Raw genomic sequence first — 19037 nt, 5'->3', positions numbered from 1 at the left:
CAAAGTAATTTTTAGACATATAAAACATTTAATATTGACTCAATAATGCAGAAGTCATAAAATAAACGAAAGACTTTTGCGCAGTTCTGAACATGCAAGACTCAAACTGTACGGCAAAACCGTATCAGAGACGGAAAGTGAAAAGTCAAAAAGCATTTGAAGAACACAGAAGCAAAAAAAAACAAAAAAAACTGAGAGCAGCTCAAATGGATAGTATGATTGAAGCAAACTAGAAACATGAATGTGAGAGTCTTAATGTCTGGACTGGATTAGGATCTGGATCAGGAGTGGTGGCTCCTGGCTCAGAGGTGGAATTTTTTACTTTCTCCAATTTATGAATGTTTTTTTTTTTTTCAGTCTAGCCTATCTGTTTGAAAGTTTGGAAATACTTACTCTACAGTTACAAATAATTACTGCTGAATCAGTTGTACTTTCCCTGGAGTACATGTGATGCAAATGAAAGTGAAAATTTCAGAAGGTGTAATTTTATGCCCACTTACTTGTCTGTCATGGCTACTTGTTCCAGCATGGCAGAACCAGTGTTTGATTTCCAGTTGCCAGAGATGGATGTTCTCCTGTAAAAATGTGATATACTTACAAAGCAATAAAAATCCATTTCCCCAGTGAGCACAAAGACAGCTTAGATGTTTTTCCCTACATGTCCTGAAGAACTATATAGGTTTCCATTTCTTTGAGCAAACAATGCTCGAAGAAAAACACAAAAGGCACAATGCAGTGGTTTATATAACATAAAAGAGAGCATGTGGACAGATGTCCAGATGTCCAGATGTCCAGAGAGCATGTGGATTAGATGAGATAATGCAACGAAAAAGTAGTAATTATTGACCCTTAAGGTGCATTATGGGTTTAATATGAGCTTTGGCAAATGCACACACACACACCAGCATGCGCACATATCATAAACATCATTATCATCATTATCATCGCCACGCTCCCCATACAACCATGACTATACAAACCAGAAAAGATAATGCAAGTGACTTTGTGGGAATTTGTACACTTACATATAAGCTTTGTAGTCAGTGCCTATCTTCTGGACCCTGATGTCATACTTGGCATCAATGAAAGGTTCTGTGGTCGTGTAGGTCTGCGTGATGGCCACCACGCTGGCAATGTCTTGGAAATCGCTGTGATTGTCAACTTTAACCTGTCACAATTCCCAATAGATATCTCATAGCAATTATAATGATTATAAGGGTATAATATTTTAAATAGCTGTAGAACCATACAAAAAAAATCTGGTATATCGGGATACAGTGCTAAACTTGGATCATATTTGAGGGACGCCTAAGATTTTAGAGAAGGTTGTTGCCCAATAACTATATGGCCAAAGGTATATAGACACCTGACTATTACACCTATATGTGAGCCTTCCCCAAACTCTCAATTCACTCAATTGTCTAGAATGTCTTAATATGCTGTAGCATTAAGACTTCTCTTCACTGGAACTAAGGGGCCCCAAACTTGTTCCAGCATGACAATGCCCCTGTGCACAAAGCGAGGTCCATAAACTCATGGTTTGGCCAAGGTTGGTGTGGAAGAACTCAAGTGGCCTGTATTTTTTTGGTGTGATTTGGAATGCCATCTTCGTGCTAGGCCTTCTCACATGACATCAGTGCCCGACCTCTTGCGCCCTTGTGGCTGAATGAGCAAAAAACCCCTTCAGCCATGCTCCAACATCTAGTGGAAAGCCTTCCCAGATGAGTGGAGGCTGTTCCAGCCAGCTCAGTGTAAACAACTCAATATTAATGCCCATGGTTTTTGGAATGGGATGTTCAGGACTCAGGTGTCCACATACTTTTGGCCATATAGTGTATTTCAGTCTGGATTCCAGAAGCATCATAGAACAAAATCAGCCCTGACTGATGTGGCCACTGATTGTGGCTACCAGTTGTGGCCAGCTTCCTGTTTTAGTAATATATATGGGCTTGACTGCAGCATTTGACACTAATTACTATTATATTTAATTTTATATTTAATTGACCATTATATTTAATTTCTATTTTCAGCCCTTGTGGCTGCCTTGCAGTCTCTTTCAGCTAGTTTCAGCTGGATCCAGCTAGTTCAGAATGCAGTAGCCTGTGTTTGGACCAGGAAAAGGATGTCAGAGAATATTATCAATGTCTTTTAAGCAACACTAGCTTTCTGTCTATCAGGTTCTGCATTATGAAGTCCTGCTAATGACGATTAAAGTTCTGAATAGATTAGGTCTGTGTGATGTGGTAGCTCAGGTGGTGGAGGATGCTTTTCTTATGTCACCCCTAAACTTGCAGTGTTCCAAAGAACACCAACACTAAGTTAAGAACAGCACCTAAGTGAGTGTTTTTAAATCCAGATTTAAAAAATACATGTTTAATTTAACCTATTTGTCGTTCTTGTGTCTTTTAACTTTTTAAGTAGACTAAATTAATAGATTCATATTAACCTATCCTATCAATAGATTCATATTAGTAGTCAATTCATTAGTGAGTGTACATGTTTTTTTATGTGCCCTATCAAAAATACTTTATTATTAAGTATTAATAATATTATTACTACCTCAAAAAATTATGAAATTATAAGATAATCATAAGATCATAAGATACATCATAAGATCAACAGTGTAACTATTTCAGATTTCCTTACCATAGTATGCAGGCATGCTGGTTTACTGTTTCACCTCCAGTTTCAAAGTAGGCCAACCGAATGTACCGTATCTTCATTTTGCCATGCTAACATACTAATATTCTAGCACTTGTATTACATGCAATGCATTTCAGAATTGGGCTTAAAAGCTTTCACTTTAGATGAAAGTGTCCTACCTTTCCCATGCCAGAGTGGGCATGTCCAATCTTCACCACCACCGGGAATGTCGGCATGGAGATCTGAAACACAGATATAAGTGAAGGAATAAGTGAAGAATGACTTTCTCTTTCTACTGGTTTCTATTGCATCTTCTAGTTTTATTAAGTTATTATAGTGTTATAAATTTCATAATTTATAGGGTCATCATTAATAAGCGCACAGTAACTAATTTATCTTTAACTAATTTATTATATTACAGTGGATTTCCAACATAAAGGCATTATATTCAGATAAAAACATCATTGGAGACATTAGGTATGAAACTATTCAGCATGTCGTTGTGATCAACGTGTAATATAATGATGTATATTAGCGATATCCAGTCTCAATTAGGAATGCTTACAAATATGAGACGATAATGATTATATAATGGAATATAATGCATATAGATACTATATAATGCATACAGATGCTGTTTGATTTCTATTATGAACTAATGGAAAGATTTTCCCCACAGTTTGTATAGAAATTAATACAGTGCTGAACGAAGGCATCACTATCTGGACAAAAACTGAGCTAGAATATTAACATCAACCCTGTCCCCCAAATCCTGTGCTGCTAAACCCTGTCCTACACTCCCACTCTGGGACTGATTGCTGTGTTTGAGTGTGAGGAAAAAAGACCAGCCACTCATTATCATAATCACAAGGAAATACATAAATAAATAAATACAGAAACAAAAAAAGTACACAAAAAGTATACAAAAAAATAAGTAAATGAATAAAAAATAAAAAAATGAATAATACATGAAGGTATAAATTCAAACACACTTATATGTGAAAATAAATAAGTATAAAATTAATACAGATTTAACCCTAGACTGGTATTGCTGAATAGCCAGCCATCATGAAAGCACCATGCTCAACACAACAGGCACATTTCCAACCCCACAATCACTTGCACACCATACTTCTGCAATGACATCAGTAAATGCAGACTTGGAGGACTGCAGGGCTTAAGGTGCCATAGTGTTGATGTTGGTTTTACCAAAGTAAAATGGGAATAAAAGTGATTTTATTCATATGAAATTCAACAATGCTACACGCTTATCAGAATCCCTATAAATTTGGTGCGAGACTGGATTCTAATAATATTAGAAATCTAGAAAGCAAAAGACATGCTGTCCCAAAAGATTCAACAGCATCCACACATTACAACAGCAGGAGGGAATTTTATAGTAATCTGGATCAAAACAGTCTAGTAAGGAAGGAAAGAATTCAAATGCAACAAAATTGGTGGAAATTATTTGTGGCCTGGGATTTTATGCCTATTTTCTTTCTTCTTATCCATGTAAACTTCTCAAACCACTGAGCAGTCTGTAGGAGGGGCACAGAGGAGTGCAACATGATAGAGAGAGAGAGGGAGAGAGAGAGGACAGAAAGCTGCAGAGTGTTACATAAAAGTGCCACAGTCATAGGCTAGGAAGGATAGGAAGACTGTGTTTTTTTTTCTTTGAAACTTTTAGCTTTCTTGAAAACTCTGAAGTGATGGACCAAGTAAAAGTGCAACTCTTCTTGCTGATCATCCTGGCATTAGGCATAACAGCCCCAATGGCTGAGGGATGTAGTTGTGTCCACTCACATTTTCAAGATCTTTTCTGCCATTCCCAAATAGGTATGTACCACGCACACACACACACACACACACACACAGCTAAGTCAAGTCTGTGAGGCTTGAGTCTGTGATAGATTGATATATGTATGCAAAAGTTTATGTGAATATTGCTATACAGGCAACCTTGAAACAAAATACTTTAATTGAAAGAAACATTTTCCTCTAATTTTCTTTGTGGAATGGTTTTCCTGACACAAATTAGAACCAGACCTGAGTCTTTGCCATCTCATTTAATTAATCCAGAATTGTATTATCTCTGACTTTTCATATTTGTCAATGATCTATTTCTAAGTGAGGACACATGTATTGCTTTTCAAAGAGTTGTATTTGCAATCTATGATTTAATAACATTAGAACATCCCATAATTTAAAGCAAGATGCTGTCCTAAAGATTCATTGGCACCAGCTTGTTGTCGTTTGCCATTAAACTCATAGAAAAGGGTTCTTTGGCTTGTCCTTCTAGGAGAACCTTTAATGGTTCTATGTAGCATATTTCAACAGTAGATATTCAGCATAGTGAGTCCAGCATAAATCGATGATGTTTAACAAACAAAACTTTACGTATTGTTATTGTGACATTAAAAACTTAATATATTGTGACATTAATAAATTAATATTTTTCATACCAAAAAAAAAACAAAAAAACATAAATGGTCTTTTTCCGATACCAAAGGCTGCCATTTTAGAACAACTTGAGATGTGTTTAAAAAGAATGACAAACTTCTCTTGTTTGAACTTTCCAATCCTCAGTCAGTTTTTTTATTATGCCAAGACAAGCCGTCCAGTTTAACTCTGTGTCTTCACTTACATAAGAAGTCACTCTGTGGCTTATAACATACCAAGAGAATGATTTGAAGCCAAAGAAGATTTAATCCTCACCTTCACAAAAAAAAGAAAACACATACACCATGTGTTTGCTGTTGTTTTGATGATTAGTTAATGTTCGATTAATCTACCAATCAAGTTTATACTATTAATAATCCTTACCCTGCACACAGTTTGTTATGTAATATTTAATGTATAATGACTATTATAATGACTATTGTGTAGTTTATTGCCTGTTTATGTATTATCTATTGTTTTTTTTTACTTGCACTGTCTCTTTTTGCACTATTTGAGATTAAATGTAGCACTGTAATGCTGGGATTTTTTCCCTAACATTACACCTGTGATGAGTGGATTGACAATCAGAGGAATTGGATAAATGATGTGTGCAGTTAGTAGGGCAAGTCAAAAGTTATTTACAAAGAATTGCATAAATGATGAATTCAGTAACACGGTGGAATAATTGTTCTTCGTAGCCTTGAGTGTGGATCTCGAAAATCTGCTGGGAAAAGTAAACTTTCCACACATACTATGTGTAACTGCACATCAAGACACTGTCTAAAGCTGATTAAAGTTTCTGAGACCATCAAAAATTGTTTGAAATATAATATTAATGGAAAATATGAATGTAGACATGAGTGTCTGTTCTGTTTAAGTCATTTAGGTGAATGAAAGCTTTTAACAGGCTCTAAAAGACTTTTCTCACTATTCTGAGATACTGAGACATAATTTTGAGACACTTTAGTAGTATAGATAAAAACGGCAGAAACAGTCCTCTGCTAATACCTGCTCTTTGGTGGTATTAATTTGCTTATACAGCTGCCATTCCTAAAGTGACTTTAATATGTAGTAAATTCATTTATTTGCATGGTCACCACAATGTACAGTATTTTGCACTTTTAGGTAGAAGTGCCCCAAATTGAACATTCATGCAAAACATGTCCTATTTTGCTAGTCTGAAAGACACAATATACTGTGTATCCTGTTAGTAAATCAGTTCACACATATTTTGTAAGGGGTATCTTTTTACACATGTAAAACTTAATTAAATCATTGAATACCTGTACATCATGTGTTTATAGAAACTTAGCCAGAACATACTGTATGTTGGTAGTAAATAATTGATCTGCACTCAAATCAAGCTTTGAATGCAATTAAAGCAAGTGAAACATTTTGACTTCTGTTGACATTTACTGATCAGTTTCAATCAGACTAATCCACTAAAATACACCTCAAAATAGCTAGTGTTTACTTAACTCAGATGAAGTTAAACCAGAGCTTCCTCTTAGAATCTAAAAAAGTGCTAATGAAGAGTTTATGCAAATTCCCTTTAGAGATTGTTGCATTATCTACACCTGTTCCTACAGTTCTTAGTAATTATTTCACACACTTATTATTTTGTCCTTTTTACTCATTCATCAGCCACAGCATTATCCCTTGTACGTGCCTCACTCAGAAACACCCATCACATGATGCAGTTCAGCTGCTGCAGAAACATCCTAACATCTATCACATCCCCAGAGGCTGTACCACCCACCTCAGTTTTCACTCATTTAACCTTGGCACATATCTGATCATCTGTTGGTCATCACTGCACCCTATGAATAGCCTAGAACTTTCCACTGAACCATTTATTCTTGTTTCTATAATTCCATGTCTTCCATGTTTGTTTATATTACTGTGATTTCATTTGAGTGTTTTCTGTGCTATTGTGTATTTGTCTAGTGTGTATCCTTGTTCTAGTATTTCAAATTGTTCTCATGGTATTTTTTGTGTGCTATTTTAATTATTTGTGGGTGGTAGAGTGTTTCCTTCTAGAAGAAGACCTTGCCTTACAAGAAGGCTAGCCTATTAATTTGATTTTGAAATGCCTATTATGAATCAAGCTCAGGTTTCTAGGAAACAGTAGCAGCTGATCCAGCAACAAGAAAAGACAAGCACAACCATATACAGCACCAAACCAAACCAAACTGGATTCCCAGATTTATTCTATTCACCTCATTTTAAGAGCAGCTGCAGCAGCCAGTGTTACATAACTGACCAGCAATCCTGTGAGCTATCATCACCAGTGGTCTTGCTAACTCTTAACTCCTGATAGGTATAACGATGAACCTGAAAACCTGGTCTCGGTTCAAGTTGTTTGAAACCACAGGAGCAACTCCGTCAGCCAACAGTGACTAAATTGCAAATGGAAGGGGAAAGTATACACAGTGTTAGATTGATTGAGCCAAGAATTGTAAGGATTTCACAGTGATTCCTTGAATTTGCTAACAATTATCCCAAAAGGAATCCCAATCACTGCATTGGCCAGAGACTCTGCCTGCAAGCTTCAGTGGTCTACAATCTTTTAGGAACCATCACTTCACTGCTGAAGCATCCAAACTCAGCCTCAACCATCTTTTTTTATGGCATTTGGCAGAAACCCTTATGCAGACCGACTTACATTTTGCTCATTTTATACAACTGAGAAGTTGAGGGTTAAGGGCCTTGCTCAAGAGCCCAGCAGTAGCAGCTAGGCAAGTAGCAGTAGGCAGCTAGACTCACAACATTCTGATCAGTAGTCCAACATTTTATCCACTGAGCTACCACTGCCCTAACTGTCATGTCATCTGATGCCCCAGATGTCAGCCAGCTGTACCATCTTGCTCATATGATATCATTTAGGTTCTAAGAATACCAAATGGATGACTTGCCATGGATCCAAAAGACCTCCCTTTAACATCAACACCATCTGCCTATCTGTTACGTCATGCAAAGATGCTACAAATCCAGCTGCTGTGGAATCCTGCAACCTTGTGCCAATAACCAGACTTTCTATTGGTTTAAGATTGCTGAAGCACTCTACCCCTGCATTTTCCTCACCTTAGCTTGTCAAAAGTATACTGGCTTTGACTGGAGGACTTCCACTTCACTGTGTGCCTGGTTACCAACTGCTGGAATCCCAGTGAGGAATGGTTTAATTGTTGTCAGGAAGTCTGGAACTCATTGTTTTATCACCTGCATAGGAATATCAACTTGGGAAGAGGGTCTGGCTGTGAATTACCATCCTCCTGCCAAGAAAAATACATAGCCCACATTCTTTGCTCCATTAACTGGGTACACATGGATTACACCTGGCCCCGAAATGCCATTCGACCTACATTTAATTTGTCACATTTCAGGCCTGTGGCTCCAGGTCCAATGCCAGAGATAGGAATGAGCCTACATGGTGAAATATCAATGTGCAATCTGTCTTGAACACTCACTACTTTTGGTCTTCTTCAATATACATGGTAAAATGTTGAGTACCTGCAGAGGACACACTGGACCCCTTGTAAATGATGGCCACTGATGTTGTTGGACATGATGTTACTGCACAAAAGATGTAAAGGGTACTGTCTTGGTTCCTATGGCTGTTGTGCCTGTCTCATTCCCATCACTAAAAGAGCACTGGTTATCATCACTGCATCCTACAAAGGTGCTAGAATTTTCCACTTCATCTAGGCAATCTCTTGGCAAGTTCTTTTTATTTGCAATTCTAAGCTTGTCTAATCCGCAGCTGCTACAAATCTTATTATAGAGCCCATTTAAAGGATGGAAGACTTTTACATCGTTTGATGTGTTGTATTAATGGATTCTATAAAAAGAAGTAAATTCACTCTGCAGCAATTTGTTCATATCATATTTAGCTTTCTATACTTTCTACACCGTGTCTTTACAATGAAATTTCCTGTTTTTTTAGTGATCCGTGCTAAGATAATTGGACAGAAGATTATATCTCCAAGCCACAACTTATATGGGGAAAAGCTGATTGAGTACAAAATTAAATTGATCAAGGTGAGTTGTCCTTGCCCTAGTGAGTTCATGGGTAAGAAAAACTACATATTTTGAATAGATTCAAAAGTTACCCAAAAATTGAAAATGTTTTTAACCTCTGTCCCACATTGCATCATGTCATTTTTTAAAACAGATGAAAAATTGCACATTTCTGCTGGAGCCGTTATGTTAAACTCAGACAACATGTCTGAGTTTGACTGACTGAAGAAATGAAACAAAAGATTCAAGTTAATAAACTCATTACCTTGTTATTTAAATGAATTGGTTCCTTGTCAGTCATAAAGTGTATGCTTTTGTCATTGACCTATAACTAATGGTAATTTGACCATCTGTCCAGTAAAGCTTTTTTTTTTTTTTTTGCTTTGCAGATGTTCAAAGGCTTTGACAAAGTTGATACTATTCAGTACGTCTACACCTCAGTCCAAGAATCTTTGTGCGGTGTTAAGCTGGACGCCAAAAACAGGGGTCAATATTTGCTTTCAGGTAAATGTTCAGTCATATGGGTATTCAGTCATACTATAAATTCATTCATTCAGCATGCATATGTCTCAAGATGAAATAGGCTGTATGAAGGACAGCAATTTTGTGGAAAATGTTTTAGTTTAGAGATGGACAGCCTTTCAAAATGATCTCCAATTTGATATCACATATTACGTATGTTCATAGCTTTCATACCGCAATGTCTTGGAATAAAAAGGCTTTTATTGTTTCTTTTTTATTATTTCACAGGCTATTTGTGGCGTGAAGGAAAAGTCGTAGTCGAGCTATGTGGCATCGCTGAGCGTTGGGATAATCTTTTGTTGGCTCAGAAAAAGAACCTCAAGTACCGATACCAAAAAGGATGCGAGTGCAAAGTATGTTCTCTCATGATTGGCAATTATAAAAGAAATATAGAGTAACTATAAGTCTTAAGTAAATATACTTTAATTACTATACTACTGATGTATGAGGATTTTCTATAAGCTCTTCATTTCAGACATTGAATTTCAACCTTGCCCTTTGTACTTAAACTTCCAGATTTCCACCTGTTCCAGACCCCGCTGCCGTGCCATTTCTGCAAATGAATGTGCGTGGTTTCCTTTCAGCAGCCAAACTCTCCAGGGTGTGTGCATGAAACGGACCAATGGCACATGCAACTGGTACATAGACAAGTCTGACTCACATACACAGCACAATGTTGGACAAAATGGTATGGGAGAGACTTCCAGTGTCGTACAGGTCAGAGAACCCAAACCCACAGAAACATTGCAATGAGCGTTGACTTCACACAAATTAGGTTTATAAGATAAACTACAACCACTAATCCCCACCACTCATCCTGACCTTAACCATTCACAACTTTTCATACCTGGCCATAAGGTGGATTCTTATAAATTTGCCCAATTGTGACACTGTCTCTGCATTCAAGTAGAATATGATAATTGATGCAACCGAAGTTTCATAAATGGCCCTTTGAAGCTCCAAGTCAACATAACTATAAACTTCAGGAGCAGATAACAGAAGAACTTACCCATAAGGCATTGCCATCTACACAGTTTCTTTACCTGTTTATAGTCAGGTAAACAGCAGGAGAAATAGAATACTTCAGCTTTCAAAAATATAACTTTATTTTGTAAGCTAGTTATTAAGCTAACTATTACGCTACTTCTAAATGGCTAGAATCCAGTGTATACATAATACAAAGAGAAGAAACTGTATGAAACAAGAAATTATTATTATTAATTTTTCTTGATATCAAGCACATTTCTGTTGAAAAAAAAAATAAGCTGCCTGTTACACAGTCCTCCTCAAAGTTGCACATGGACACTTGTGCGATGAAGACAATACATATAAGATGTGTGAACTCTATTTGAACACAAGGCATGTGGCTTAGTACAGTATACGTATGCTCCAACCTGGCTAATCAAAAAAAAAAAAATGTAAGAATGCAGCAATTCTCGTATTGCAGTGTCTCTTACCAATCTATGAAATGAAAAGTTGCACTGTTGGATTTGAACAATTTTGCAAACTACCTACACTAATTTCTACTTACATATAGTACAGTATTGAATTATCACACCCTTCTACAGAAAGGGCAAAAAATGACCCATACAAATAATCATTACTCACAATTATTTGAATTTTCCACAGATACTATTTACTTATAAACTATTTACTAACATAAATCATTCTCATATGAACCTTTTTTTTATCTTAAACATCTGAAAAAAATATACATCATGTAAAATAAATGTAAACAGATTGTCATCCTTAATATTCCATCCCCCTCAAAAAAATTGTGTTAATACATGAACAAAAATATACATGCACACATGCATATACAAATACTCATCAGTGTGTGTAAAAAATACTTTTTTTTTTTTTTTTTTTACATGTGTGGCATGTGTTGTTCATTTCATATATTCATATTTGCTTATTTTCAGTAAGAGTGCCAATCATTCTAGATTCCAGATTATAGTCAGTGAAGAATTTCATCTATATAGCATACTTGTTTCAGCTATGAATATGTCTACATATTTATAAAGGCTTTTGTCATTTCTTAATGCTGTGGGAATGTGTTTGAATGCTTATACAATTTAAGTGTGTAGAATTCCAATCTTACTTCTCATTCATTGGAAAGATTTTTAATCTAAACCTCAGATTGTCTGATTTTACTCAAAATAAAATGCTTAATATAACAACTACAGTATAAATCTTTTTTAATATAAGTGCTGATACAGATTTTTAAACTAAAAAAAAAAAAAATCAAAAACAAACAAACAAACAACTTGTTTCTCCAACTCCCCCAACTCTGGTAGCTCATTGCCAGGACTTTTTCTGTGTACACCCCTCTCGATGTCTATTGCACTGTATACGTATTACCTGTGTTACTACAGCACTGATGCATTTACACTTATTATTTCGCTTACTGTAGAAAAAGAAATATATTCTATTTTACTGTGCCAAGAATGTGTAATATCTTATTAAAAATCAGCCTGATTTGCGTCTGATTTTCAAAGCATTTGTGTATTGTTATCATTCTGAGTAAATTATACTGAGCTGGTATAAATACACTTACCATGTCCTTGTAGTTTGGGTAGAAAGTTTGCTCAATAAGAGGAAATTTTTCAGGTCCCAGCTTCTTATAGGTGCTTATCAGTTGAGCAAACTGAGGGAATAAAAACAAAGGTTGCCATTGCACATTATTTCAATGATAAAAACAGTGGAAAGGAATTTCCTTTTTGCACTGTACCAGGTGCTACAACAGCAAAACAATACTGCGTAGCCAAAAGTATGTAGGCACCTGAACATCACATCCATATCCATTAATAAGGAGTTACCCCGCCTCCAGCACCTCCCCTATGCTGCTATAACAAGCAGTTTGGAAGTTGACACTGTACGCTGCAACAAACTACATGCTTTGGCACATAGTACTCAAGTTCTGCGAGGTTGTGTAGTCTACTGCTTCATGGCCAACTGTTTTCACTTTTACACAGTTATAACACTTACAGTTGGCTGGGGCAGGGCTAGGGTCTATTTGGAAAGCTGACAAACAAAACCATGTTGAAAGTCACTGTTTTTATCAGTATTACCCAGTTCTACTGCCATTGTTTCTAATATGGAGATTACTTAGCTGTATGCTTGAATTTATGGAGCTGTCTCAAATAGACAAACACTGATCAGAATTGATATTTTGGGCCATGTAGCAAATGTGTGATGGTCTGAGAAAACCCATAATATGTCACTGTGGCTGATTTCTGGCAAACGGACAAGAAAAAAAAAGAAAAATTGGGTTTTGGACAAAATAGTTTTTTCTGCCTGGAACATATTTTGACAGATCAGACTTTAAGAAACCATAAATATATTTCATCAAAATTACAAAGACATGTTATATTTACTTGTTAATCCTCCCAAGGCTTTCTGCAAAGATTATGTTGGGTAAGGAGCCAGGTTAGCAAATACACCAGTTAAAATATAGCCAGAATAAAACCTTGCTAGTTAAGTATATATATATATATATATATATATATATATATATATATATATATATATATATACACACAGGAAAATATAGCACCAGTAGTATAATCTTATGAAAGCCATGTAACAATATACCTTAAGCCTTTGTTGATGGGAGAAATCTAGAAAGAAGTGCACGAAATAAGCCTAATGGTTGTCAGTGAATGGTTTGGTCACACCTTTGGCTTTGGCATTCAGAGCAAAAGTACATTTTTAATGCCTGTTTTTCTTTTCCCTAAAAATCCTCCCCATTATTGTACTGACACTAACTGATATACACTGACACTTCATGTGGAGGACTGAAAATTATACTAATACAAAGTGAGCATAAAAAGCAGTAGGAAATGTTGAGAAACATTTCACATCTAAAATGAAAACTCATCCATGCAGAAAATTTACTCACCGCCCATGGCTTGTCACAGAGGTTGTAAATAGACTCGAGTGAATTCACACTGGGAATCCCAGCGTATTGCAGGCCGATGATCAGATTACGAAAGTCCTCATTCTGGGCCATGCTGAAAGCATGCTGTCGGACCAGTACAAAGTCGGGCTTGAAGGATCTGCAGGAGCCACACTGGTTTCATTAGCACTATGTCTAATTCAAAGTTTTAATATCAGCCTCTATGAGTTCAGTTCATGTACTAATATCAAATACTGCATGAATAATTGAACACATGTATACTTGTAACACTCATCATACAGTAGGTGCAGTCATGTATATTTAGATAGTTTCCCTGTAAGTTATGTATATCAAGCCATCTTGAGAATGGTGGTAAAAAAAACCCCGAAATATTATAAGTAATGTCTCATTAATCTTGAGACTATGAGATATTTCTCATATTTATGGAATTCTTCAAAGGTTTTTCTGGTATAATGCTTGTCTACTAGACACAAATTATATAAAATCCTGTTGTCTCACAGATCCTTGTGTGTATAACTCAAATCACCCAAGTCGTGAATAAATGAATAATATTTTAATTTCCGTGTAGAATTAAAAACTAAAATCTAAAATTTAATGCTTATGCTCATCTTCTCTTAAATGTATCTTTGCGTTTAACAGAAAATTTGATGTTTAGCAAGAATGTTTCTTTTAGGAAAGCACTCCATGTCTGAACTCTAATAAATGTGGCACAGTGGCCTTGGAGAGAGGCTGTAATGAGGACTCCTATAACTAATCTTGACATTTTAAATGTACTTCGCTTTCTGCACTCGGACTCTCTGGAACCTAAGTAATTTTGTCAGCCAGTTGGGACTGTACATGTTATATTACAAAAGAGTCAAGGAGTGCTTTAATTATTCCATATATATACATATATACATACATATATGTATATTTGTGTGTGTGTGTGTGTACAGTCCCAGCTGACTGATAAAATTACTTAGGTACAGTGTATATATATATATATATATATATATATATATATATATATATATATATATATATATATATATATATACCCAGAAAATAAATAAAAATGGCCTGTAAGACATTAGAAAAGCAACTGAGAGAGAAAGAGATATTGAGTGTCACAGAGTAGGAGGAAAGTAAAAAAGAAAGCAAGACAGTGAGCTAGGTCTCTTCAGGTCAGTGAGCAAGTGTTGGCTCCTCTTTTGTGCATGTGGATGAAGAAGAATAAACACTGAGCCTATTTGAAAGCCTCTGTGCACACAGAATTTCAATGAAGCCTGATAAAAAGCACAAGCAAAAAGAACACTAGTAGAATGTGTTGTGTCTGTGTGTGTTTATGCACTGCTAGTTTCTTAGCAGCCATCAGTACTGAAATGCATTTAATATTATGTAATAAAACATATATCAATATTTATACATGTGACATATGCTGTATCTATGATAATATTAAAGAAAAACTCCACCCTGAAATGCATTCAATATGTTTATATTGAAATATTTGTGATGTGTTTACTGATTCTAATGCTAATTTGATGGTTGATGGGGAACTGTTTTTGTACAGCACTAAGTAAGCAGTTGTTGGCCACTCTGATGTCACAGGGGGACATTGCTAGCACAGTTAAAAATGTGGGGTTTAATAGGAGAAAAAAATGATCTCAATGATCTCAAACATAAGGGTTTTGCTGTTAGCTCCTACAAACAAAAAAGCAAGAGCTTCTTTTCTCGTTCACCATTTTCTAGTAATGTTTGATGTCGTATTAATGAGAAGTCCAATTTAGAAGTAGTGGAGACAGCAAACATTGGGCTCAAAGTTTCAGATTGCAATGCAGCTATATGACAGTCATGCTCGGCTAGTTAGCTATCCACGAGAGTGCTATGTGGTTGTTGGCGGTATTAGTACGAAAGTTGAAGCTATGGAAGCTGATCACAGAGTGTACAGATGAGGAGGTGACAGAGCAGGACTCTCGCTCTCTTCAGGTAGAGAAACAAGGGCTAAATCCCTCTGACACCACTATCAGCAGGTAGTCGAATGGCATTGTGGGTAATGTAGGAAACCATTAATTAAAGTGAAAGTAGACCAATATGATGAAAGAAGTTAAAAAGGTACACTCGGTATTTCGTTATAAAATAAATCTTGGACACCACTGAAGATCATGTTAATTATATAGACTCAAGTCATTCAGGGAGGAGTTTTCACTGGTGAGAGAGAGCTCACCACAAGATTAAATTTCATCTCCATCCATATTTAAATGCCTGACGGCTACAACCACTGACATAAAGAAGACCATTCACAAGCACAGACAAATGTATGGGAGAACACACACACACACACCTGAACGCACACAAGACAGATTCAGACATGCCTGAACGGGCTGTGGGAGAATCCTGACTGCCGCAGCTGTGCAAAGCAATCTGTGAAAGTTTCCTGTATTATTATCTTACCTTTCCTGAAACTTCATTGGATAAGACTTTTGGTTCATGGTCATGTGTGTGGTGTAAGCTGTGATTATGGTTTCCTGTACTTTGTTTATCAGGCTCCCAAATAGGTTTTATATTTTTGCATTACAGGAAAGTACCTGAGCTGTGGTTTTCTTGAAGTCCAAAGTTAATTCTAATCTTTTCACATGTGGTAAATGTTCATGATCTCAGTCTCACAGTATTAGACAGGTTTAGATCGCTTAAAGATTGTTGAATGTACAAAATCAGAAAATATTGGATATTGCACACTATTTTGCTTAGATAAGTGTTGTAGTCCAACCTACCGAACAACTTTAGTCCCATTCCTAATAACCTGCATGTCCACACTGCATGTTCCATTCGTATGTGCAACAAGGTTGATCTCGGAGAATTCAGCCTGAAATATGATAAAGACTGAGTTCATTTTATTTGTAGAGCACTTTTAACAATAGACACTGGCACAAAGCAGCTTTACAGAAATCAGGATGTACACTAACCTTGTGATTTTTTTAACCACCATGTAAATGTTTCTATTTTAAAGCGACAAGGTTTCTAGTCTAAGCTAATACACACACACACACACACAGGATGTAGACCTAGTACAATAATAAGCAAGCCAGAGAAAAGAGTGGCATGAAAAACTCCCTGAGATAACACAAGGAGGAAACCTTGAGAAGAACCAGATTTAAAAGGGCAAAGAAACAGTGAGATTAGAAATAATTACACTTCTACAACTGTATACTATAAAGTCAAACAGTTACAAGTGCTTTAAGCAGATGTTCAGTATGAGCATCATAGCTTCATAATTATGAATACAGCAGCAGTTCTTGGGTACAAGTCTACAGTACACAGGTGAGATTATCTACTACTTGGGTGTTAACTGTTTTCAGGAAGTGCAAATATTAAGGGTATCCATGTGGGACCATCCACAGAAACAGGAAGTGAGTCAGAAGTGCAGACACACCTAGCATCAGGATGAATCAAGCTTGGACGAAGGGTGGGAGAAACCACAGCAATTCAGGATCAGTTTCAAAATAAATACTTCCCAAACATATTTACTTGATGTTTACTTTACTTAATGTGTTTAGAGGATTTTGGAGTGCTGTCTCATAGATGACACTGTGTAAAAGAATAGCGACTGTACAAGTGGCAGAGATGGGAGTGTCTACATGATGTACACACTGGCCTCACACCAAAAAACAACAACAACAACAAAAATGGATACTCCATACATTTTATATTTAACATTAACATAATATTTCAACACAAAATAGGTGATAATTTCCTGGTGATGTACTCCCATTAGAGAAGAACTGAGAAGAATGTAATAATCCTGACTTCAACCAAGGTTATGAGAACACAGTTCTGAAGCCCATTGTACCACCTTTTCTGTTAGCAATAAAGTTTTCAGACAACAGAACCCATGTTGGGGGGAAACATACAGAGTGTTAAAGACAAGCTGAATTCCAAAACTTTTTTTATCCTTCTGTCTGGTTTTCTGTCCCTTAAAAGCCAAAATTCTTGTTCTTCTGTATCTTACTGAATGTAACAACTTTAAAACATTTTCTGATTTTTGGTGTCATCAGGAATGCATGGGCAGGTAAAAGTATTATCCAGAAAATATAATGCCTTTTTTTTTAATTTCAAGTGAAAAGGATGAACCTGCTTCTCCGTGAAATACTATAAATCATGTTATGGATGAAGCTGTCTTTCAAATTAACAAACCTTGGCAGCTATTTGGATTACATTCTTATTTGTGAGGCAGCCTGTTCTAAATAATTAGGATGAAGGCATGCAGGTCAAGCTGTTACAGCTGCAGAGTGTACTGGGGCTACCAGAGGGGAAACCAAATGCTAAATGCTTCAGTGGGTCTCTTCCTGTACTTTACAAGCCAAATCATTCAATTCATGAGATCAAAAAAGATGTTCTGTTCTGCTATCTCAAAATAGAAAAAAAAAACAGTAACAGATACTTATACAATTTATTATACAGTAGCTATATTGAAAAGCCATTGCTAGATCATTAGTCATTACCCCAACGTGTAATTTCCCCAACCACATGTTATATCAGTTTTTCTTGTCAAAGTTGCAAAACATTGTGACTGTAGATTAGTCACTTTAATTATAGCTTGTGACAGAATTACTTAACCCTTTCAAAGCCATGCTGTGTATCACCCTGACTGTTTTTTTCCCCCATGTAATCAGTGCAATGTGTCTCGTTAATCCCTATTTTCCATGCTACAATGAGATACAGTGCAGTCACAGACATATAATTTTCAGTATGACCTGAAATGGATTTTCAGTTCATCATCTCATGTCTGTAGTTTGAGATAATTATGCTGTGTGTCTGCAGTGATGATGAGTCGGGTGGTGAATGCTCAATCATTGTGAATAGAAAGTGAGAATGTCTGAGCAGCATAGCATTTATTTGGAGCCTAACAATGATCAGCTAGCTGGGGGGCAGTTTAGACAATTCACATTTTTTTTCCCCTAAGAATGGCATCTTCACAGATTAAAAACTCTTGATTCAATCTCCATTAATACTGAAGTGCTCTTGTGATTTTGCTTCTGTTTGGTGCAGGAGTTATGCCTGTAAATCATACCACTCCCCAAGTGACTAATGGCACAAAAGTATGTTCATTATGATTTACTCACTCAGTGTTTCCTGATGGTACGGTATTGTGCACAACTGGTGTTTTAAACACTTTGGACCAGTATTCAGTATTCAGACCTCAGAAATAACTACAGGCTTAAGTGCTGTTCGGACAGCTGTGCAAGAATAAGTGTTGGTAATAAACCTGCAATAACTGTAATAATAACTGTAATAAAATAAAATGCAAAATAATAAGATGTACTAGATCAAGTGCTATTTTATAAGCTGCCAAATAAGGAGGTTGGGAAGCCATTTAAATCAAATTTGCAGTGATTAATGTGGTGAGTCACAATTAGGACTAGCTGTGTAGCAATATATTGGCAATATACTCGACTCCTATAGATAATTACTTCAGTGCTTGCCATCTTCTCATTCATGTATTATCATATTAGTCTTTTTT

General features: G+C 36.2%; 2 protein-coding genes across 2 annotated transcripts in view; one reads left to right on the top strand and one right to left on the bottom strand.

Moving 5' to 3' along the window:
* Window positions 1–19037, bottom strand: part of syn2b (synapsin IIb) — a 64378-nt gene that overhangs the window by 10750 nt on the left and 34591 nt on the right. The window contains exons 3-8 of the mRNA XM_026932625.3: window positions 16291–16382; window positions 13523–13679; window positions 12179–12268; window positions 2823–2885; window positions 1026–1168; window positions 501–575 (exon numbers count right to left, since the gene is read on the bottom strand). Of these exons, the coding sequence (XP_026788426.3) occupies window positions 501–575; window positions 1026–1168; window positions 2823–2885; window positions 12179–12268; window positions 13523–13679; window positions 16291–16382 (620 nt within the window). The remainder of the gene's footprint in view (window positions 1–500; window positions 576–1025; window positions 1169–2822; window positions 2886–12178; window positions 12269–13522; window positions 13680–16290; window positions 16383–19037) is intronic.
* On the top strand, window positions 4235–12121 carry LOC113537919 (metalloproteinase inhibitor 3). Its single transcript, XM_026932626.3, has 5 exons — window positions 4235–4479; window positions 9026–9120; window positions 9489–9603; window positions 9850–9974; window positions 10138–12121. Exons 1-5 carry the CDS (start codon window positions 4353–4355, stop codon window positions 10372–10374), a joined length of 699 nt encoding a protein of 232 aa, XP_026788427.1. The 5' UTR covers window positions 4235–4352; the 3' UTR covers window positions 10375–12121.

This window comes from Pangasianodon hypophthalmus, chromosome 20 (assembly GCF_027358585.1).
Source record: "Pangasianodon hypophthalmus isolate fPanHyp1 chromosome 20, fPanHyp1.pri, whole genome shotgun sequence".
NCBI lineage: Eukaryota > Metazoa > Chordata > Actinopteri > Siluriformes > Pangasiidae > Pangasianodon > Pangasianodon hypophthalmus.
This window is presented reverse-complemented; position numbering and strand designations above follow the sequence as displayed.

Bases quoted from the DNA above. Each gene is read 5' to 3' on its own strand.
- LOC113537919 (XM_026932626.3), top strand. From the start codon at position 4,353: ATGGACCAAGTAAAAGTGCAACTCTTCTTGCTGATCATCCTGGCATTA. The intron at 4,480-9,025 runs GTATGTACCACG...CTGTTTTTTTAG, and splicing joins TTTCTGCCATTCCCAAATAG to TGATCCGTGCTAAGATAATT. The intron at 9,604-9,849 runs GTAAATGTTCAG...ATTATTTCACAG, and splicing joins GGGTCAATATTTGCTTTCAG to GCTATTTGTGGCGTGAAGGA.